This window comes from Tamandua tetradactyla, chromosome 3 (genome assembly GCF_023851605.1).
Source record: "Tamandua tetradactyla isolate mTamTet1 chromosome 3, mTamTet1.pri, whole genome shotgun sequence".
NCBI classification, from domain to species: Eukaryota; Metazoa; Chordata; class Mammalia; order Pilosa; family Myrmecophagidae; genus Tamandua; species Tamandua tetradactyla.
This window is the reverse complement of record NC_135329.1, coordinates 48,121,856-48,146,697: the sequence shown is the minus strand read 5'-3', so window position 1 is coordinate 48,146,697 and position 24,842 is coordinate 48,121,856. Positions and strand designations below refer to the sequence as shown.

The 24,842-nt window shown below is 36.9% G+C and overlaps 1 protein-coding gene and 1 pseudogene across 2 annotated transcripts in view; one reads left to right on the top strand and one right to left on the bottom strand.

The window, feature by feature from the left end:
- Positions 1-24,678, top strand: part of ADI1 (acireductone dioxygenase 1) — a 34,882-nt gene extending 10,204 nt beyond the window's left edge. The window contains exons 3-4 of one of the 2 annotated variants that reach the window (XM_077153085.1): positions 10,917-11,096; positions 14,680-24,678. In XM_077153085.1, the coding sequence (XP_077009200.1) occupies positions 10,917-11,096; positions 14,680-14,799 (300 nt within the window). In that variant the 3' untranslated portion in view covers positions 14,800-24,678. The remainder of the gene's footprint in view (positions 1-10,916; positions 11,097-14,679) is intronic. The other variant, XM_077153086.1, reaches the window with a different exon arrangement.
- Positions 616-6,420, bottom strand: LOC143676719 (serine/arginine-rich splicing factor 5 pseudogene; annotated as a pseudogene).
- Positions 24,679-24,842: the final 164 nt, after the last annotated feature.

Sequence of the window (24,842 nt, the reverse complement as noted above, 5' to 3'; positions counted from 1 at the left end):
CTCTAGGCACCATTTATTGAAGAGACTGCTCTGTCCCAGGTGAGTTGGCTTGACTGCCTTATCAAAGATCAAATGTCCATAGTGAATTCCCTTTTAAAAAGCCATTCTGATTCTGGTATATTGCATTCCAGCAGCTAGCAAACTAGAACAACAGCATTTTTATTCTCTGTGATATCTGCTATTTTTCTGTTTATTCTTTGAAATTCCTCTTTAGGCTTTTCTAATGATTAATCTCTTTTATGTCATTAGCCATCCCATTTATTTCATTTAGTAGAGTTATATGAACATGTGTGATTAGTTGTTCCAACATCTGTGTCTCCTCTGGTGTTTTAATTTGGTCATTAAGCTGGGCTCTGTCTGCATTATGATGTTTAGTGATCTTCTGCTGTCTTTGTGGCATGTAAGTATATTGATTGATTTACTTTGAAAGACTGCCTTCAGTAGTCTAAAGCCTTGTATTTGCAGGATAGATATGGATCAGGATGCAGGACAAGGGGCGGGACACAATAGCATGGTGATTTGTTGCAGTGCAGGTATAGGTGCAGGTTGGGGATACTACCCTGGTGCCTGTGAGTATGGGCACCCAGGGGAGGATGTGGCTGTGCGGGTGCATGGTTATGAGTGGTGAGATCCTAGTGTGCTCTGATGTAGGGCACAGGGCCCTTTTGCGCATGCATGAGATAAGAGCAGTGAGTTGGCGTTGTGCCTGCATGGGCTGAGGGTGGGTGTAGCCTGGGTATGGAGGTAAGTGCCAGAAAATTTTTTAATTGCATTCTTTAAGTTACCATCAGAGGCAAATCCACCATCCCTTCATTCACTTTAAGTCAATGTGCATCCACAAAGGTTACTTCCCATCTTGTCTCATAAAATTTTTGAGATCTTGCCAGCTGACTCTTGAAGATAAATTCTCAACTGAAAGCTGATTTTCTTTTCTTACAGGTGGAGCGTTTCATCTGTCATTTTGAGGTCTGCAGCTACTCAAACGATCAGAGTAGCATCTTCCTCTTCCACCTTGAGTTCGAGCCATAGCATATTCAATATTTACCCTTTCATTGCAGAATTCTTTTCCATCAAGTTCATAAACAGCATCATCTGCATCCTTGGATCCTCAAATTCCACAAAACCAAAGCCTTTTTTCAGATTAGTAACTCTTCTTCGTCCATACCCCTTGAAGTGTCTTTCCATGTCTTTCTTTCTGACTGCTGGATTTAGTCTCCTGATGAATTCTCCAGAGCTATCATGATGTCCAGCGACTATTACCTACTGGACAGGATCTTTGGCAGCTGAGACCCAGAGTCTGTAGTCTGTGATAGAGTCCTAGCCCTTTATTTTTCTCCTCTCCCTCTAGGATACTGATGGTTCTTATATTTGTGCGCTTTGTGTTATCCATCATTTCCCTGTGATCCAATTAAAAAATTTCCATCTTTTTTTGTCATTTGTTCTTGTGTGTATTCGAGATCAAATGTCCTGTCCTCTAATTCAGTTATTCTTTCTTCTGTCTCTTCATATCTTCCTTTGTGTATCTCTAGTATATTTTTGATTTGCTCTATAGTATCTTTCATCTCTGTGATATCTGCTTTTTTCCTGTTTGTTCTTTCAAATTCTTCTCTGTTCTCTTCTAATGTCTTCTTCATATCCTTTATGTCACTAGCCAGTCCATTAAATTTATTTAGTTGAGTTGTACGACCATCTTTGTATTGTCATTCCAAAGTTTTTGTCTCCTCCAGTGTTTTAATTTGGTTGTAAGGCTGGACTCTTATCTGTCTGCACCTTCATTTTTGTTCTAGTTTGCTAGCTGCCGGCATGCAATATACCAGAAACAGAATGACTTGCTAGAAGGGGGATTTATTAAATTGCAAGTTTATACTTCTAAGGCCATGAAAATGTACAAATTAAAGTAAGTCTATAAAAATATCTAAATTAAGGCACCAATACGAGGTTACCTTCACTCAAGAAAGGCTGAAGAAGTTTGGGATTTCTCTGTCACTGGAAGAGCACATGGCGAAGTCTGCTAGCTTTTTTCCCTGGCTTCTTGTTTCATGAACCTCCCCTGGGGATGTTTTCCTTCTTTGTCTCCAAAGGTCTCTGGCTGTGTGGGCTCTGGTTACTCTAAAGCATTTTCCAAAATGGTTCCCACTTAAAGGGTGGGTGGAGACACATCTCCGTGGAAATAATAAAAAAGATACCACCCAGCAATATTGAATGAGGATAAAGGGACATGGCTTTTCTGTGATACACAATAGATTCAAACTGGCACAATATGCTTTGTGATTTTCTCTTGCCTTTGAGACAATTTTATCTTGATCGGGTTACTTTGGAAGTTGATTTCCCTCAGTAGTATAAGCGTTTGTATTTGTGAGATGGGTGTGGGATGGGGTGCAAGGCATGGTACAAGCCATACATAGCAGTGTGGTGTCAGGGCTAGATGTGGGGCAGGGGCTCTATGCTGGTGCCTGGGACTGTGGCGGGCAGTGCATTGCATGGGGGACACAGTGGCAGGGTATGGCAGGAGGTTGATCATGGGGGCTGAGTGGGTATGTGGTACATAAGGGGTTGGGGACATGGGTATATGGGGTCGGGTGTGTGGGCAGGGTGCTGGTACATTTATGTTGTGCAGGGGTGAGGGCTCTGGTAGAAGGGGTGGGGTGTGGATGCATATGTGAATGCATTTGAGAGTGGTTGGGGTGCAGGTGGGTAGGGCACCAGTTCGTGTTTGCAGGAAGAATGGTGTGGTTGTGCACAGGGCATGGGTGTACACACATGGGGGCAGGAGTTGGGAGGAGGGCACAGGTGTGTGAATGAGAGGCTGGTAAGGTGCATGTGTGTGCGTGGGGTGCTTGAGGCACCAGAGGGCTTGCGTGTAATGCACAGGGATCGTGAGTCATGGTTTATAGGGATTTGGGGCGTGGGTCATTTGGACTCTCATGGTCGGTGAGTCTCAGATGCATGAGACATGGGGGATTGGGATGCGGGGTATGGTGGGGACAGTGTGTATGCGTGTATGGGTGTGGTGCATTCAAGGAGCATGGCTTGGCTTACTGCCTTGTCCTTGCCTCCTTGTCCATGCACTCCTGAGGGTTCCTAGTCTCCATTTGTTAGAGGGTGCGTTAGGCTCTTTGCACTAGATGGATGTTCTCCGCTTCTCTGTATCTTGATTTCTCAGCTTTTCCCTCCCAGGATCTTAATCTGTATGGTGTAGAAGACCCTCTCAGGTCACTTACACCCTGAAGTCACTCTCCCCGGTAATTTTTCTGAAACTTCTCTACCAATTTCTTGTAGCAGGGGTGAACTTGGCCTGTCTATCCTATTCTGTCATGTTCCCAAAAGTTCTTTCCTTCACTTTCTCTGGATAAAGAATTTTAGGTTCGTGAGTTGTTTTCTTTCAACACTTTAAATGTTTGAAAAGTTGTTCCACTCTTTTATCGCTTGCATGATTTCTGATGAGGAGTTTGATATAATTTTCTATAGGTAAGCCTCCCTCCCCTTCTGCCCTGACTTCTTTCAAGATTTGTCTTTGTATTTGGTTTTCTGAAGTTTCACTATGATGTGGCTAGGTGTAGATTGTTTTTCTTTTTGCGGATTTATCCTGCTTGGTGTTCTCTGAGCTTTTTGGGTCTGTGATTTGGTATCTGTTATTAATTTTGGAAAATCTTAGCCATTGTCCAAACATTTCTTCTCTTTTCTCTCCTTCTGGTATGCTAGCATTGTATATGTAACAGCTTTTGTAATTGTCTCACAATTCCTGGATAGTTCTCCCCACACCCTTCTCTTTTCTCTTTGCATTTCAGTTAGGGAAATTTCTAGTGACATATTTTCAAGCTCACTAATTGTTTCCTTGGCTGTGTCCAATCTACTGATGAGCCCATCAAGCGTACTCATCTTTTCTGTTATGGTATTTTTTTTATTTCTAGCATTACTTTTATTTTAAGAATCAGCAGATAGAAAATTTATTGGATACACATGTGAGAGGACATGTGGGCACTCTTGTAAAGTCAGAGGTGAGAAAGGTGAGAGGCCGTTAGCACTTCTTTATGATTTTTTCTTAAGAGTTTCCATCTCTGCGTACGTTACCCATCCATTCTTACAGCATATGGTCTACTTTTTCCATGAGAGGCCTTAACATATTAATCATAGTTATTTGAAATTCCTATCTGGTACTTCCAAAATAGTTTATTTGAGTGTGGTTCTTATGCTTTTCTTTGTCTCTTTATAGACTGTTTTTCTTGCCTTTTAGCATGCCTGATCATTAATTTTTTGTTGAAAGCTAGTGCATGATGTATTGGTTAGTAGTAATTGAAATAAATAGGCCTTTATTCAGAGAATTTATGTTGCTCTGGCTGGGAGCATTAATGTTTAATGTTTAATGATTGCTGTAGCTGTAGATGTCAAGGGTTTAATTTCCTCTAGGATCCAAGTTTTTTGTCTATCCTGTGGTATTTGGATTTCTCTAAGAACTTCTTAAATTGGTTATGTATCTTGGAGATCTTTCAGTTGTAATTCATTGCTATTATTCTGTAACCCTGTTGATGTGATATTAAGATATGGGAAATGAGAAGTACTCTATAACTTTATGATTATATCTCAGCCTTAATGAGCTTGACTCCTTAGGGTGTGACTTTCAGAATTGTTTCTGATGAGCAAATTGCTGTTATCCTTGGCTTTGTTTTTCTTATGTAATGTGTCTTTTTCTCTTTGCTACTTTTAAGATTTTCTCTTTATTGCTGGTTTTAAGAAATTTCATTGTGATGTATCTGTAGTTTTTGTCAAATCAGGAAAAATTTTGGCCATTATTTCTCCAAATCTTTTTTCTCTATTATGCTGATTTGAAATTGTTATGTTCCCCAGAAAAGCCATGTTTTCTTAATTGTGATCCAATATTATATTGTGGGAACTTTGATAAGTTTGTTTCCACACAGGCTGACCCACTCAATTGTGAGTGTGCCTTTTGATTAAATGGAGATTAGACTGCTCATTGTAGGTGGGTCTTCATTAGTTTACTGGAGTGTTTTAAAAGAGGAGACATTTTGGAGGAAGTTCAGATATTTGGAGGACAGTTGCTTCAGAGCTGACAGAGAAGAAGACGTTTGGTGATGCTTGAAGTGCCAACAGAGAGAGCAGACTCCTAGACGTGGACATTTGGAGATACAGAGCCCAGCAGATGTTGCCATGTGCCTTCCCATGAAATGCTAAACAAAACAGAATGCACAGTTATGCCCTGGAGCAACTAAGTGAAGGCCCACAGATGCCTAGAGAGGCATCAGTGGCTGGAAGCAATGGAACCAGGAATAAGGACCAGTAGACACCAGCCATGAACTTTCCCTCTCAGATGCCTTAGTTTGGACATTTTTATGGCCTTAGAACTGTAAACTTGTAACTAATTAATTCCTGTTTTAAAAGCCATTCCATTTCCAGAATGGTATATTGCATTCTGGCCACATTTAACAAACTAAGATACACCCTGAGTTTGAGGACTCCATTTACAGGTGTATTAGGCTGGTTGAAATTCTTCACAGTGGTCTATTTATGTTTTTTCTTTTCTTTTTTTGGTCATTCTTTCTGTGTTTCATTTTGATTAGTATCTATTGCTAGGTATTCAAGTTCACTTTTGCAATGTCTAATCTGCCATTTATCCCATCCACTTTTTTTTAATTGAAGTTGTAGTTTTATCTAAAAGTTCTGTTTATATATATTTTTTATCTTTCATGTCTAACTTTTTGAACACATGTAATACCATTATAATAATTGTTTTAATGTCTTATTCTGCTGATTCTAACATCTGTGTCAGTTCCAGGTTGTTTTGGTTGAGTGATGTGACAGTTAGGATCTCGGCCAGGTGATGGTGCCCAGTTGTCTGGTCAGGCAGGCACTGGCTTAAGCATTACAGCAAGGATATTCTGTAACTAGTTGATCAGCCACAAAGCTGGTTTATTAAAAATCATCAGTCGATTGATTATGTCTGTGGCTGAGTTTATCTGTGATCAGATAAGCATACTGGTCTAGCTTTCTAGTTGCTGGAATGCAATATACCAGAATTAGAAAGGTTTTTAAAAGGAGGGATTTACTAAGTTGCAAGTATACAGTTCTAAGGCTGTGAAAATGTCCAAATTAGTGCAAGTCTATAGAAATGTGCAATCTAAGGCATCCAGGTTAAGATACCTTGGTTCAAGAAGGCTGATGAAGTTCAGGGTTTCTCTCTCAACTGGAAAGGTACATGGTGAACATCATGACTTCTGTTAGCTTTCTCTCTAGGCTTCTTGTTTCTTCCAGCTCCCCTGGGGGCATATTCCTTCTTCATCTCCAAAGGTTGCCGACTGCATGGGCTCTCATGAGTCTCATGGCTCTGCTGCTCTCCAAATGTTTCACTTTTTAAAGGATTCCATTAAACTAATCAAGACCCACCTGGAAGGGGTAGAGTCGCATCTTCCTTTAATCAAAGGTTAGTACTCACAATTGGGTGTGTCACATTTCCATGGAGATAATCAAATAAAAAGATTCCAAACTACATTATTGAATAGGGGTTAAAAGGAAAGGTTGCCCCCACAAGATTGGATCAGGATTCAAACATGTATTTTCTAGGGTATATAATCCTTTCAAACTGGCATAGGTGCCTCTTCCGCTAACAAGATAATCTAATCTGTTGGATTTGATTCAACCAGATGAAGGGTTTTAAGGGAGAAAAGAGAATTTTCATTTCTTCTTCAGTCAGGGTCCTCTCCTGTGAAGTTCACTGAGACCTTTCCTCAGAGCTTCAGCCTGGCAGCCTGCCCTACAGATTTGGTACTCTTGGATTCCCATGGTTGCATAATACACTTTTGTAAATCTTGTATTTACAGATAACTCCTATTGGTTTTGTTTCTCTAGAGTTCCCTGACTCTAATACAAGTGATTTGTCTCCTCGTATGGGTAACGTTTTCCTGCTTCTTTATATGCCCAATTATTTTTGATTGAATGCCAGATATTTTGAATTTTACCCTCTTGGGTAATATTTTTGTACGATTGTAATTAGTCTTAAGCATTGTTTTTGAAAAACAGATAAGTTACTTGGAAATGGCTTGGTCCTTTCACGTCTTGCTTTTAAGATTTGTTAGATAGAGCAGAATGGTGCTCAGTCTAGGGCTAATTATACCTAACTACTGAGGCAAGATCAATCTGTATACACTGCACAAAACCCATGAATTGTGATGTTTTCCATTTCGGTTGGTGGAACAGGTACTTTTCCTGGCCCTCCCTGAGTGCCAAGCATTGTTACCTCTAATCCTTTAATGTGGTTCTTTGAAGTTTTCTTTCTGTGTGGCTTTCTGGTACTCTGTCTTGCAAACTTTAGCTGTCTTGGTTTCCCAGACTCTCTTCTAGGCTCTACCTGAGATCCCCTTCCTTGTGCTGTAGTCTGGAAATTTTCAAAGTGATAAGCGGAAGCAATTGTAGAACTACCTCATTTGTTTCCTGTGTCTCAGAAATTACTTTCTCTCATTTCATGATATCCAATGTCTTGCAAACTGTTATTTCGTATATTTTGTCTGTTTTTTGGTTGTTTCATGCAGAAGGGTAAACCCAATCGTACTCTGTCTTAGTTGCAAACGAAGTCAGAATTTTAAGTTTTTCATTTGTCATTGAGAAAAGTTGGCTAGAGGTTGAAATTTGTTGAATTTAAATGACTTTAAAAAAAAATCTGGCTCATTTATGAAATATTACAGTAAAACCTTAGATCATTTAGTTTCAGCCTCTTGTTTTTATAATTAAAATCCTGGATTGGGTGAAGGTCACACTGATCTAGGCCTGGAATACAAGTCCTCTTTGGTCTCATGGTCTTTCTGTGGAATCCACTTTGAAGGCTGCCTCTGCTCAGACTGTCTTTTTGTTAGCCTGGATTTTCTCTATTTGTTTCCTCTGCACTTCTAAAAAGAAAACGTCAACAGATAGACCAAGAATCCCAAGCTGAATTAAGAACAAAAGTGGCTTAAGAAGAGGAAATTGTTTAAAGATAGATGTTCGTGTGATTAGCTCCTTATTTTCCTTTGTCTCTCTTTATTCAATTATCCTTGCCAGCCAGAGTCCAAATATTGTAATAACTTATAGAATTCCTTTAATTCTCACTGAGTGACCTAACGATTCATTAATTTCTCTTGTATTTAAATGGCCTGATTCCAACCTGGAATTTTCGGTTATACAGTCTCTTCTTAGCAGTGTTTTATCTTACACAGAAGGTGTTATGTATTAATGTTAGCTATTTTCTCCATCATTATAGTTTAGAAACTTCTCTTTTGATATAAAGCCCTCTTCCTGATCTATCAAAAAGGCTTATCCCTTTTGTTTTTCTAAAATGGCCTTCTTTAGTTTCTGCTTATCTTTAGTTTGTCTTAGGTTTTCTTGTGACTAAATTCAAGTTATGTGTTTTGATAGGAATCCTATACAAGCAGATCTTCTCACTGTATCAGGGCTAGTGTGTGAGAGAGTTCCATTTATTGGTGATACTAATTTTCACTTGGTTAAATTGGTGTTCATCAGATTTTTCCTTTGCAAAGTTTGTTTTTTTCCTCGGTGTCTGATAAGAAATTTGTAGAGTTACTTTTCGGCTACCCTGTTTCCTATTAAACTTTCACTTAATTTAGTAAGTATTGATGTTTTTTGTCTAAATCAATTATTACTATCATGGTTGTAAAATGAGTTTTGAACTACTGTTCCTTCTTTATTGAATCGGCATTCTACTGTAAAGAGAAGTCTTCTTTTCTCTTCTGTTTATTTATCGTTAATATGGGCTATGGATCTTTATTTTATTCACTGAGCTATAATCCATTCCAGTTATTATTCATTTTGATGTTCAGATTGTCCCAGACTTTGCAAGTAGGAGCATCTCCAAACTGTTTCCTGTCCTTTTGACATATCCCAAACATTTTTATGAGCACTCCCTTCCTTCTGGCACAAAATAATGTTCCAGGTTCATCTCATACTTTCCCTGACCTGAATGGAACCAGCCATTCTTGCTGGTCCCTATCTTGTACTTAAAAACCAAGGTATGGGTGCTAGATATTCTCATTGCACCTAGGTTATTTCAGTGAACAGAGCTAGTAAAAAACAGTGTTTGTGTGAGTGGGAGGTGTGTATAATCGCCCCTTCTGCCCCTACACACTTAAAAAAAATTTGTTTTAAATCATTATTTTAAACTGGTACCTTGTAAATTTTTTAAACTCACAATTATCATATCTTCCTCTATTCTTCCCATCTTTTACCCTCTTACCTTGTTGATAATCAATTAGTTTCTGGTTATCATCGAAATGTTTATATATAACATATATGACCACATATATTATGTGAAAAATAGTATATGCATACGTATATGTATATGGATATTTTTATTCTTTTATTGTTACATAAAAGATATATACTCTTATACATTGCTTTTTTTCAAATATATCCTAGAAATCATCCCATATCAATTCATAGAGATTTTCCTCATTCTTTTTAACAGCTGCATCATACACCACTGTGTGGATGTACCATAAGTTATACTACTCTCCTGTTTGGGCGTTTGAGTTTCCAGTATTTTACAATTACAAATAATATAAAGATGAATAACCTTGTACATACTTATTTTTGTATTGTCGGAATTGTATCTTCAGATTAAAGTCCTAGCAGTAGAATTGCTGGGCCATTAAGTGAATACATACTTTTTGAATTTTGTAGTATTGTTAGATATTGCCAAGTTACCCCATAGGGGATGTAACATGGTATATTCCCACCAGCAATGTGTGAGTGTCTTATTTTGCCGCAGCTTCATCAACAAAGTTAGGTGGCAAAAATGTCACTCTGTTAGGTAAATGGTATCTTGGTGAAGTTTTTTAAACATTTTTTTTCTTGTGAAGTATGACATATGCAAAAAAGCAATATATTTCAAGTATGGTATGGCTTAGTTCCATAATTTCAGGTATTTCCTTCTAGCTGCTCTAAGACACTGGAAACTAAACATAAGCAGTCATACTCCTTTGTTAAATCCTATCTTTTCTGCTATAACTCCTCCTTTTCCCACTCTTTAGGGATATTTGGGCAATGACTTGGTGAAATTGTGCTTTTCCTCTTATTATAAGTGGTAATTTTCCAGTAACCTTTTTTTGTTCTTGAAATGTGTAAACGTTATATGAGGGAAACCTTTAGATAGGTGGGAAGATTTTAATAATGGAAATAGCGTAAAATATTAATGGTAGAACCTAGGTAGAGGGTATATGGGTATTTACCTTAAAATTCTTTCAATTTTTCTGTATATTTGAATATTTTCGTTATAAAATATTGGGGGTGGGGGGTGCGCAACATTCCCAAAAACCGTTAAAGTAGGTTTGAACAAATAGGAAGTGTTCATTTTTCTAGACTATCACTGCCTTCCCTTCTGAACACATGGCTTTTCACTGACCCTTACATTTTATCATAGCTTGACAGTTGTGCACAGTACAGGATAATGCTTCTTAGCATGGACTCTGGAACCAGAATGGGTGCCAGTCTCAACTCTACTACTAACTGGCTGTGTGACCCTGGGCCAGTTACCTAACCTCTCTGTGTCACCATTTCCTCCTCTGTAAAATGGAAATGATCTTAGTACCTACCTCATAGTGTTGTGAGGATTCAGTGAGTTAATCTATGTGAAGTATTTAGATGGTTGCAGACACATAGTAAGTACTATGTAAGTGTTATTTCCTTCTATTACCACTATTATGTTGATAGGTTTCATAAAATATCCTCTCCCCTCAACTTTGTACTTATTATAATAATAATAATAATTCTTGGGAAACAAAGTGTTATCTGTATGGGAGATGATTTCCATTCACCTCAGTTCTGTTCTGTTTAAGATAGACTGGTGGGTGGATCTGTCTAATTTGTATGATATTAGTCTCTTGTAGACTTACAGAGAATTTTTCTTCCTACTCTAGATTAAAATATTTTATGAAGAACATATTCACTTGGATGATGAAGTTCGATACATTTTGGAAGGAAGTGGTTATTTTGATGTAAGGGATAAAGAGGACAAGTGGATCCGGATTTTTATGGAAAAGGGAGACATGGTAACACTTCCTGCTGGAATTTATCACCGCTTCACATTGGATGAAATGGTAGGATTCATTGTTTATTACTTTTAATCCTGGTATATATAGAGATTTGGGAAGTTTACAACACAGCAGTGTTCTCACCAGTTCTATTACATAAGAAGTTACTGACTATTATAATATGAATGGTCATAGCTAATGACTTCTAAAGCTTTCTGTTTTAAGGAAAAATCCAGTTGGAGTCTTTAATATGATACTCCTAAACTATTTATTTTCTGTTAATAGTTTTCTGATTAATACTCTCCAGCTTTGTCTTCCACATTTTGTTCTTGGCGGACAGTAACACAAGTGTTAAAAATACACACCACTGGCCAAACAGAGCCTAAGCTAGTTAACGAGAAAATGTTCCTGCCCCTTTAACTGAGAGAGATTTTTCCACCCATATTTTGTTATTAATTTTAGGGATACCTAACTGAGAGGCATCTCTAAGTTTATTAATTTGCCATTTTTAAGAGCATTGCAATTTTGGAACTTAGCAATAGTGCAAAGCAATTGTTAGGATTAACAATAAAAACAGAAATAAGGTTGTTCTTATATTTTGTGGATGTGACTTTTATTTTTATTGAGAAGTATCCACACACAGAGTCCAATCATATTATACAATTAGTGGCTCAAGTATCATTATATGGTTGTGTATTCTTCACCATGATCTTTTTTAGAACATTTGTATCACTCCAGAAAAAGAAATAAAAAGAAAAAAAAAAAGAACTCATTCTTCCCAAACCCCTTACCCCTACCTCTCATGGACCCACAGTATTTCAGTCTACTCAGTTTTTACTCTTTATCTCCCCTCTGTTATTTATTTCTTTATTATCCTTGTTTGTTTATTTATTTTTTAGTCACATGGATGAGATTTAGATTAAACCCGAAAATAGGGGATAGTCTTTGCTATTAGATTTCTAATTTATTTTCTAGATAGGAGTGGTGAAATATTTAAAAGATAGTAAGGGGGAAGATGGAGACTTTTATCATCTTTTTACTGGGTGTATTTCATTCTTAGTAACTGCATTTAAAATGGTTTACATAAACAGTTTATGTCAGTCTAGCCTACCACTTACTTCCCTTGTCTCTGATCCCTAAATCCTGTACCGCTCTTTATCAGGAGGGTTAGGAAATACAAGCATCTATAAGCATCTATACTCACAACCACAATATTCATAATTTGTTTAATTAAAAAGTTGTGTTTATTTTCATTTATCTTTTTAACTAATTTTTAAGTAGATAGTAAATTCACATGATTTAAAATTCAGGCAAAGAAAGGCTCCTTCTCACCCCTGTTCCCTAGCCATCATGTTTCTCTCTCTGGAGGAAAACCAGTATTATGTAAAAAAAAAAAAAAAAAAATCTCTTCAGAGAAGTTAGGCATATTCAAGCAAATATGAGTAAAATATTCTTTTTTTATCTCCATTTGCAACACAGATGGTAGCAGATTATGTACATAGTTCTGAGATTTCCCTTTTTTCACGTTATATTTTGGGGATTATTTTGTATCACTATATAAAAGCCTCATCTCTTATATCTCTTATTTACAGGTGCATAATATTCTGTTTTGTGGATCTGCCCTATTTTATTTAACCGTTAGTTTATTTCATTGATTGGATAATCCCAAATGATGAATGTTCATTTCCAGTTTTTTTTGCTATTGTAAAGCAGTGCTTGTCATGAATAGCTTTATACACTTGTCATTTAACACTCATTTGAGTTTATCTGTAGGATACATTTCTAAAAGTGAAAATTCTATTAAAAAGTATGGGCGTTTTTTTAGCACTTTAAAAATTGATTTATGTTATATGTTCATGTACCACGTAATCATCCCAAGTGTACAATCAATGGTTCATAGCATCATCATATACTTGTACATTTATCCTCACAATCGATTTTTTTCTTTTTTGTGAAAAATAGCATACATACAAAAAAGCAATAAATTTCAAAGCACATTGCAACGATTAGTTGTAGAACAGATTTCAGAGTTTGTTATGGGTTACAATTCCACAATTTTAGATTTTTACTACTAGCTACTCCAAGACACTGGAGACTAAAAGTAATATCAATATAATGAATCAGCTACCATACTCACTTGTTAAACCCTATCTTCTTTATATAACTTCACCATCACCTTTGATCTTTTTCCCACTCTTTAGGGGAATTTGGACTATGTCCATTCTAAATTTTTCATGTTGGAAGGGGCTGTCGATAATGTGGGATACGTGGATGGAACGAGTTGATGTTCTGGAGAGGCTGGGCCCTGTCCATTTCAGGACTTATCTGGTCTAGGGACCCATCTGGAGGTTGTAGGTTTCTGGAAAGTAACTCTAGTGAATGGAACCTTTGTAGAATCTCATATACTGCCCTAGGTATTCTTTAGGGTGGCAGGAATGATTTTGGTTGGGAGTTCGCAAACTATGATAGGTAGAATGTCTGACTGAAGCTTTTGTAAGAGTGGCCTCCAGAGTAGCCTCTCGACTCCATTTCAACTCTCTCAGCTACTGATACCTAATTTTTTGTACTTTTTTCTTCCTTTTGATCAGGAAGGCATTGGTGATACCACAGTGCCAAGGACAGGCTCATCCCTGGGAGTCATATTCCATGCCCCCAGGGAAACTTTCACCCCTGGATGTCATGTCCCATGTAGGGGGGAGGATAATGATTTCGCTTTCAGAGTTGGGCTTAGAGGGAGAGAGGCCACATCTGAGCAAGAAAAGAGGTCCTCCAGAAGTAATGCTTAAGCATATCTATAGGTAGGCTAAGCTTTTGTACTACATAAATAAGTTTCACATGAGCAAGCCTCAAGATCAAGAGTTTGGCCTATTGATTTGGGTGTCTCTAATGTTTGACACAGTTTCAGGGGTTTTGCTGGTGGTCAAGTTTAATAGTACGTTCTTTTTTCTCCCATTCTTCAAGGCACTTGGTCAATACATTTTGATTATCTGTTTAATATACTTTGGGTTGTTTCCAGGCATTACATTAAGCTATACAGGATTGAAGGCGCTCATTCTTATTCTGGACTCCCTGTGTTTGGGTTGTTTACATGATCTATCCAGACAGATTGGGTTAGATTATGTGCTACAGAAAACTTAAAATCTGGACAAAAGAAACCTTCTTCCTTTGATCTCATAGAGTAGGTGAAGTTCTGAAATACAGTGTCTTCCTTACCCCTGTATTCTGGATTACCTTAATCCCAACCTGATTGGCCTCTTATCTCTAAATTATTTTTAATCCTCCTCCCTCACCCAGTAGCAAGAGTCTTAGAACTAATTCTTCAGAAAACTATATTCATTAGGTACCTTCCTTGGTTTTCATTAGACACTGGGCCCCTGGGTCAGTGCTTACTCTCCTAATTGATGCATCTATATAGAGTATAGAGCTAAACCCTGAGTCAGCCGCAAATGGTTTTGCTTGTGGGACTATAAGGACTTATTTTTCAGCCTTACATCTGGTACTAATTTTTATTTAGGGAATAAAATGTAATCCAAAAGTGTTAGGTTGCAAGAATAAAAAACAGCAAAGAAAATTTTCTTGTTTGTGTGAAAATATGAATAAGTAGAAGGTCCTCTGGTTTGATAAGATACTGGCCTTGTTTGTTTTCTAGAACTATGTGAAGGCGATGCGGCTGTTTTCTGGAGAGCCAGTGTGGATAGCATACAACCGGCCAGCTGAACATCTTGATGCTCGAGTACAGTATGTGAAGTTTTTGACCCAGACAGCATAGTGATGCTCCCTGGAAACTAACACATTGCTTGTAACAGTCCTAAACATGATAATTGAGCAGAAAATCCGTCATTTTCTTTTTGCCTTTATATTGTAGACTTGAGACTAGATTGTTTTTTCCTAAGCAAGATTATTTGGTCAGAATATTTTTTAATGAAAATAACAATAAAACTGATTTTTGCACTCATTTTATCTAACTAAATAAAAAAAAGTAGTTCTCTAGCCCTGTGTTAGTTAGTCCATGCATTCAACCTTAAACCCAAATGAAAGTTTAATCTCTCAAAATGTAACTACTTAGCATATTCCACCTGGATATGATTCTTAGACTTTAAACCAGATATCAGTCAGTGCTATGCCTACTTTATAAGAAGGTATAATAATAGATAATAGAACTAATTAAATATAAGTCACTTTTTTCTCCTGAAATTTATACTTGGGTCAGGCAGTGGGAAAGCCCCTCCGGTTATGGCTGCACTCTTAGTAGCTTATACCACTTTCTTGTTCAGAAAAAAGTAATTGTCTTAATTGAATGCTTTTGGCTTACATTTGCCTAATATTCAGGTATATAATTTTTTTTTACCTGGTTTGTTAAAATCACTCTTGTTTATCTTCTTCCAGTGATAATGTAATTATAATAATTAACTTATATAATTTATACAATACGTATATTACTTTTATGCATGTATGACACATAATATAAATGTATGTATAACTTTTATAATGCATATAAATATTAATATTTTTCTAGTTTAGGATTTCTAGGTTAAATCGGCTTTACTATATATCTCTTTCACAAGCAAGCCTTTGAATTTTAACAAGAAAACTAGTGCATTGTTTTTCTTCTTAACAATTCTGTGATATAGTTATGCTTAATTTGCTATAATCAAAAAAACCCACAAATCTTTATTTAAGAATGAATGTTTCATCACCTCCACATTAGTCTTGGGTATTAGATTCCATTAAACAGAGAAAACTCAAGTTTTAGACATTGAAGTAATCCCTCTTTGAATTTTAGAAAGAAAATGTACACAGGCAGCATGATAATTACATTAATATTCCAGGACTTTCTTCTGTCAAATATTACTTTATCTCAATAATTTGATTGAGTATATCTACTAATTTTTTAATAGCTTCATTTATAAATGGTTATTATAAATGGAACTTGTTCATTTTTAAGAATTAAACATTAAAAGAGGTGATCACTTTTTTTGACGTTTTTTGCTTACAATGATTCTTCCCTAATTAGGTTCACAGAATTTTTAAACTCTGTTTCCTGTTCCCAGCACACAGTGGCTGACTTCTTGCTGATTCATATGCCATCTTGTTTTCCTTCAGTGATAGGGCTTCTCAGGTTTCTTCATACCTGAGTTGTTTTCACAGGCTAATGTAAGAGTTGAAGCAGTTAAATTCAGAATATAAACTCTGTCAGAACACTTATGGAGAAATAACATTTTGTTTTCCCAGAGTATTCCTCCTATCTGTTGTTTTCTTTTGTTTCAAAATTAACTTTGAGCTGTAATTTACATATAATTAAAATGTGCCCATTTAAAAAAGTATATAAATGTATACAATTATGTAATACTACCACAATCAATATATAGAACATTTCCATTACCCCAGAACACTTCTTGTGCCCCTTTTCAGTCTCCCTACCACCACCCCTGGCCCTGAGCAGCCACTACGGATTGATTTGTCTCTTCTAGCATTTGATACAGTTGGACTCAGACAGTATATTCTTTTGTGTTTGGCTTCCTGTACTTCTGCTTATTTCTTCTAATCCTGTGTTATTACAATTTTTTTGTGTGGCCACACAGCCTCTTGCTATTAGTATCTTAAACACTGTAATGCGTTTTAAAGAGCTCAAGAATTGAAAGCCCTAAGGAGGTGTGGTCCAAGATGGCAGCTTAGTGAGGTGTGGAATTTAGTTCATCCTCCAGAGCAGCTAGTAAATAGCCAGGAACAGTACAGAACAACTGCTGGGGCCACATCAGTCACCAGACAGTATACACCAGTCTGGACAAGCTAGACTAGCTGCGATCCCACCCAGAACTGTGAGTCCCCCAACCTGCGGAGGCTGGCGCCCCTTCCCCAGGCTGGTTTCCAGCGGTGAAAGGAAAGAAACTTGACTAACAGCAAGGTCCTGAGTTTAACCAAGCTCCAATTGTGGTATTAATTAACAAATTCTGACTACAAAACATAGGCCCCCAGCTCAGCTAAACCTCAAATAAAAGCTAAAGTTCTAGTTTTTGCCCCAGCACAGAGGGTACAGGGCTGACGGAAAAAGAGAAAAAAAACAGAGGTTTTTTTGGGTCAGACAGCACAAAACACTTGAAAGGGTCTGGGCCCTGAAGGAAAGGAGGGGCCGCATAAGACCTGGAGATACATAGAGGAACATACCAACTTAAGCTCTTTATTGGCAAACCTGAAGAACGAGGGTCCTACTCTGAAAAGGATTCTTTTTTCTTTTCTCTGGCTGTGTTTCTACAGCTTGACTTCTCTCTGGATACAACTGCAAGGCTTCTCAGGCTCCAACTGCCCCAGGCAGGGGCGGAATTAAGCTTGTCTGGAGGCTGTGCCTTCCCCAGGAGAGGGTTGGGGCCCAGCTCAGGTGGGAATCCTTCCTTCAAGGACTTCAGACCCCAGGGTCTGGAAAACAAGCAGTTAAAGCCAGCCTATAACCTCTCCTCTGTCTCAACCATGCCCTCAGCAGGAAGAGTTAGCTTAAGTTTAAGGTACCACATCACTTTATGCTGGTGGACCCACAGGCAGATAAGCACCACATACTGGGCAGGATAGGAAAAACACACAGTCTAGAGGCTTCATAGGAAAGTCTTTCAACATGCTGGGTCTCACCCTTAGGGAAAACTGACGCAGGTGGCTCTTTCCTCCTGAGAGTAGTCCAGACTGGTCTGGGAAAATCTGACTGGGGTCTAATACCCAAGTAGACCCTCCTAAGAGGGGAGAAAGGCAGCACACAGGCAGGACAAGAAACAAGAAAACAAGAACTGAAAAATTCTGATCTGTTAAACAAAACCTATGCTAGAGGTCCAGAATAAGCGGAATTGAATGTCAAAGAATAGATAGACAACAAAGTCATCCAGCAAGAAAATACTAGGTAAAAAAGTGAAAACAATTTCCAGAATAAACTAATTAAGGTAATTAAATGTCTAGATGCCAGCAAAAAATAATGAATCATACTAGGAAGAGTGAAGATATGGCCCAGTCAAAGGAACAAACCAACAATTCAAATGAGATTCAGGAGTTGGAACAGTTAATTTAGGATATTCGAACAGACATGGAAAATCTCGTCAAAAATCAAATCGATGAATTAAGGGAGGATATAAAGAAGGCAAGGAGTGAACAAAAAGAAGAAATCAAAAGTCTGAAAAACAAAACACAGAACTTAAGGGAATGAAAGGTACAGTGGAAGAGATGAAAAAAACAATGGAAACCTACAATGTTAGATTTCAAGAGGGAGAAGATAGAATTAGTGAACTGGAGGACGAGACATCTGAAATCCAACAAGCAAAAGAAAATATAGGGAAAACAATGGAAAAATATGAGCAGGGACTCAGGGAATTGAATGAAAACATGAAGTGCACATGTTCCAGAAGAAGAGAAGGGAAAAGGAGGAGAAAAAGTAATGGAGGAAATTATCACTGAAAATTTCCCAACTCTTATGAAAGACTTAAAATTACAGATCCAAGAAGTGCAGCATATCCCAGACAGAATAGATCCAAATAGATGTATTCCTAGACACTTACTAATCAAATGTCAGATGTCAAAGAGAAAGAGAGAATTTTGAAAGCAGCAAGAGAAAAGCAATCCATCACATACAAGGGAAGCCCAATAAGACTATGTGTAGATTTCTCAGCAGAAACCATGGAGGCAAAAAGACAGTGGGATGATATATTTAAGATACTGAAAGAGAAAAACTGCCAACCAAGAATTCTATATCAGCAAAATTGTCCTTCAAAAATGAGGGGGAAATTGAAACATTTTCAGACAAAAAAAATCACTGAGAGAATTTGTGATCAAGATACCAGCTCTGCCAGAAATACTAAAGGAAGCACTAGAAACAGATAGAAAAAAACAGGAGAGAGAGGTGTAGAATGAAGACTATAAGTAAAGGTAAAAAGAAGAAAAATTAGATAGGGCATATAAAATACAAAAGGCAAAATGGTAGAAGAAACTACTGCCCTTACAGTAATAAAAACCAAAGGTTAATGGATTAAACTCCCCACTCAAAAGACATAGACTGGAAGAATGGATTAAAAAGCAGGATCCATCTATATGCTGTCTACAAGAGACACATTTTAGACCCAAGGATAAACATAGGTTGAAAGTGAAAGGTTGGGGAAAGATATTTCATGCAAACAACAATCAGAAAAGAGCAGGAGTAGTTATACTAATATCCAACAAATTAGACTTCAGATGTAAAACAAAAGATACAAAGAAGGACACTATGTAGTAATAAAAGGAACAATTCAACAAGAAGACATAACACTCGTAAATATTTATGCACCGAACCAGAGTGCTCCAAAATACATGAGGCAAACACCGAAAACACTGAAAAGAGAAAAGGCACATCTTCCATAATAGTTGGAGACTTCAATTTCCTGCTTTCATCAATGGACAGAATATCTAGAGAGAGGATTAATAAAGAAACAGAGATTTTGAATAATACAGTAAATGAGCTAGACTTAACAGACGTTTATAGAACATTACATCCCACAACAGCAGGATACACCTTTTCCTTGAGTGCTCGTGGATCATTCTCAAGGATAGACCGTATGCTGGGTCACAAAGCAAGTCTCAGTAAATTTAAAGAGATAGAAATCATGCAAACACTTTATCAGATCATAAAGGAATAAGTTGGAAATCAATAAAAAGCAGAGGGCCAGAAAATTCACAAATATATGGGGGCTCAACAATGCACTCTTAAACAACCAGTGGGTCAAGGAAGAAATTCTAAGAGAAATCAGTAAATATCTTGAGACAAATGAAAATGAAAACACAACATATCAAAATTCATGGGATGCAGCAAAGGCAGTGCTAAGAGGGAAATTTATTGCCCTAAATGCCTATATCAAAGAAGAAGAAAGAGCAAAAATTGAGGAATGAACTGTTCACTTTGGAGAACTAAAGAAAGAACAGCATCCTAACCCCAAAGCAAGCAAAAGGAAATAACGAAGATTAGAGCAGAAATAAATGAAATTGAGAACATGAAAACAGTCGAGAAAATCAACAAAACCAGAAGTTGGTTCTATGAGAAAATAAATAAGATTGATGGATCCTTACCAAGGTTGATAAAAAGAAGAGAGAGGATACAAATAAATAAAATCAGAAATGGAAGAGGATACATAACTATTGATCCTGAAGAAATAAAGGAGATAATGAGAGGATGCTATGAGCAACTATGTGCTAATAAACTAGAAAATGTAGATGAAATGGACAGCTTTCTAGAAAGGGATGAACAACCAGCATTGACTCGAGAAGAAATAGATGACCTCAACAAACCAATCACAAGTAAAGAAATTAGTCATTAAAAAGCTCCCCAAAAAGAAAGTCCAGGACCAGATGGCTTCAGATGTGAATTCTACCAAACATTCAAGAAAGAATTAGTACTTATCCTGCTCAAACACTTCCAAAAAATTGATGGGGAGGGAAAGCTACCTAACTCATTCTATGAAGTCACCATCAGGGATTGAGAAAACCTTCTCGACTGAAAGGGGGAAGAGAGAAATGAGACAAAATAAAGTGTCAGTGGCTGAGAGATTTCAGAGTCGAGAGGTTATCCTAGAGGTTATTTTTACACATTGCATAGGTACCTCCTTTTTAGTTTAAAGTGTATTAGGCTAGAGGGAAGTGCCTGAAACTGTAATGCTGTGTTCCAGTAGCCATGTTTCTTGAAGGTGATTATATAATGATATAACTTTTGTAGTAGAACTGTGTGATTGTGAAAATCTTGTGTCTGATGCTCCTTTTATCTACACTATGGGCAGATGAGTAAAACGTATGGATTAAAAGTAAATAAGAATGGGAACAAATGTTAAAATTAAAAAAGGTACATATTGGGTAGATGGTACGAGTGGTCAGTGAGAGGGAGGGGTAAGAGATATGGTATGTATGAGTTTTTTCTTTTTTCTCTTTTTCTGGAGTGATGCAAATGTTCTAAAAAATGATCATGGTGATAAATATACAACTATGTGATGATACTGTGAGCCATTGATTGTACACCACATGTGGAATGTTTGTATGTTAAGAATGTATGTGCTTGTACATTGTTTTACCAATAAAAATTAAAAAAAAAAAAAAGAAAGTTGAAAGCCCCATCAAAGTAAGGGGAAATCAACTGTAGCAATAAAACAGAACTGTAGAGAAGTAGAGAAAATCTGTATATGAGTCAGGAAGTAGTGAAAAAGGTATCACTATTAAACAGTTGAGGTCTTTATTTTTTGTGTTAGAGAAATGGGTTTTATAAACTCATAGTCATTGGTATTCTAATCACATAATTTTCTGAAAGGACACAAATGTTGGTTGCTAGCTGCTGGAATGCAATATAACAGAAACAGCATGGCTTTTTAAAAGGGGAATTTAATAAGTTGCAAGTTTACAGTTCTAAGGCCATGAAAATGTCCCAATTAAAGCAAGTCTATATAAATGTCCAAATTAAGGCACCATCAAGAAGTTACCTCCACTCAGGAAAGGCTGATGAAATTCAGGGGTTCTCTCTCAACTGGAAAGGCACTTGGTGAACATGAAGACATCTTCTAGCTTCCTCTCCAGGACTCTTGCTTTGTGAAGCTCCCTCAGGGGCATTCTTGTTCATCTCCAAAGGTCGCTGGCTGGTGGGCTCTGTCGTTCTCGTATGTCTGCTGTTCTCATCATTCTTGTGACTCTGCTCTGTTACTCTCCCATCATTCTCAAAAGGTACACTCTTCAAAATGTTTCCTCTTTTATAGGATTCCAGTAAATTAGTCAAGACCCATGTGGAATGGGTGGAGTCAGATCTCCCTCTAATGGAAGGTTAAAATTCCCACTAGTAGGCGAGTTACATCTCTATGGAGGTAACCTAATCAAGCTTCCAACATGCAGTGCTGGAGAGGGTTTAAAAGAAAAGGTTGCCCCCACAAAATTGGATTAGGTCATGGTTTTTTAGGGTACATAAATCCTTTCAAACCAGCATAGTTAATCTCCCAAGTAGAATAGCGGCTAATTTTCACCTTCTCTGTACTTGTGTAAATGATTGATTTAGAACAGGATATACATGTTTGCTTAGTAAGATATATTTAAATATATGTTTTTTCAAATGTGTCCTATTTAAGACTCCATTCCTAGGGGGTTTAATGTCTTTACTTGGTTTTGTCAGCATTTACTAAGTGAATAGGCTCATCTTCTGATTTTTTTTAAACATTTTTTTATTGTGAAATATAATATATATTAAAAAAAGCAATACATTTCAAAGTACATTTTAACAAGGAGTTATAGAACAAATTTCAATATATGATATGGATTACAGTTCCACAGTTTCAGGTATTTCCTTGTAGCTGTTTTAAGACCTGGAAACTGAAAGAAATATCAATATAATGATTCAGTAGTCATACTCAGTTATTAAATACTATCTTCTCTGTTACAACTCCTCTTCCTTTGATCCTTTCACTCTTTAGGGATATTTGGGCAATGGCCATTCCTACTTCTTCATGACATTATGACGTATGGGGATGGAACTGGTTGATGCTCTTGGAGAGACTGGCAACTTTGGGTTTCAGGGCTTATCTGGCCTAGGAACCATCTGGAGGTTTTAGATATCTGAAAAAGAAACTTAGTGAAACTTTTATCGAGTCTCAGGTAGAACCCTGGGTATTATTTAGGATTTACAAGAATGCCATGGCAGTTAGCAATATCTAACTGAAACTTACATAAGAGTAACCTCCAGAATAGCCTTTCAACTCTATTTGAAATCTCATAGCCACTAATACCTTATTTGGTTACGTTTCTTTTCTCCCTTTTGGTTGGGAAGGCAGTGTCAATCCTATGGTGCCAGGGTCAGGCTTATCCCTGGGAATCTGTCCCATGTTGCCAGGGACACTTTCATCCCTGGATGTCATGTCCAACATAGGGGGTAATGATTTTTCTTGCAGAGTTGAGCTTAGAGAGAGAGAGGCCACATCTGAGCAACAAAAGAGGTTCTCTGAAAGTGACTTTTAGGCATTGTTACAGATAGGCTTAGCTTCTCCGTTATAGAAATAAGCTTCATAAGAACAAGCTTCAAGTCCAGGGCATGGCCTATTAACTTGGGAGTCCTTAATGTTTGAGAGCATATCAGGGGTTTCGCAGGTGGGAAAGTTAAATAGTTCTGTGTTTTTTCTCTAGTCCCTCAAGGGACTATGTCAATGGTTTCTAGTTATCTGCCCATCCACTGATTTTTTTTATTTCTCTTCCTCTTATGTGAATTTCTTGTCCTTATCATTTTAGTCTAGAAGAGGGGGTTGGTAAATGAGTACAGAGCTCTATTGTCCTCTGCAAAGCTGTTATTATTGAATGCATCTTATTAACCAGATGCTTCAGTAATTGCTACTGTGTATGATTAAATTAAAAAGAAGTAGACCTTTGCATATATTTTGTTATTTATGCCCTTCAAATAAATAGTTTTAATCTATCAACTTATAATAAAAACTCAATTTAAAAAAATCTTAAATTGTCCTCTTACAGTATGAAGGAAGCATGGTAAACCTGTCAGAATTGGAATTAAAGTAAAAATGTAAGCAAGAGCTAGAGTTGTAATTACTGCTTATCTCAGTTTGTTCTTTTTAGTTTCCATTTCTGGTCATTTCCTAGAGCCATACATGTACAGACCATGTATCTTACCTTGGCTAAGAAAATACGGCTACTGGACTCAATTCTTGCACCAAAACAGTGCTTTAAAACATACAAATGTTGTTCAGTACTAATCTTATTAGAAATAAATCAGTTGCTTTGTTTATATACAAAGGCCACATGTAATCTCATATTTTAAGGACTAGTGTGACTTCTATGGGGATACAGTAAGTTCTTCTTAGGGACCTTTCACCCTCATGGCCTCTCACCAATCAGCACTTCTCTTATCTCCCTTCCACACCATTTTTTAAAAATATGTTTTTATTGATAAACAACATGTAAACAGAAACTTAAAATAAAAACATTCCAAGCATGGTATACAATCAGTGGCTCACAATATCATCACATAGTTGTATATTCATCACCATTATCATTTTTTAGAACATTTGCATCACTCCAAAAAAAAAGAAATTAAAAGAAAAAGACATACTTACCATACCTCTTATGCCTCCCTCTCATTGACCGCTAGTATTTCCATCTACCCAATCTGTTGATTCTTGAAAGTGGTTATTGAAATCTTCTACTATTAATGTAAAACCATCCATTTCTTCTTTCAAATCTGTCACTATTTAGTTCATATATTTTGGGGCTCTGCTGTTAGGTGCATATATATTTGTGATTATTATATCTGATTGACTGACCCCTTTATCAGTATGTAATGAACTGCTTTGTCCCTTGGAACAGTTTTTGACGTAAAGTCTATTTTATCTGATATTAGTATAGTTAATATCTGTTTTGTTTACTGCTTGCATAGTTTGTATTTTTTCCAACCTTTCACCTTCCACCTACTCATGTCTTTGAATTTAAGGTAAGTATTTGTAAACAGCATATAGTTGGTTCACGTTTCTTAAGCCCATCCCATCAATCTTTGCCTTTTAACTGGAGAGTTTAATCCACTTAAATTTAAATCAGTAGTTTTAAAGTAAATGCTGATACTCCTGTCCTTTCTCCTGATATTTTGCTATTTTTTTTGTCACTTTTATACCTTTTTTGACACTCAGTTCTTCCATTAACGCTTATTTCCATATTTATTTGTCTCTACATATTGCACTATTTTGAGTCCTTTCTTGCGTCTTTCTGAATATATATATATGAACTTTTTTTATTGTATAGTATAACATATATACAAGGCAAAGAAATAAAAAAAGCAATTGTTTTCAAAGC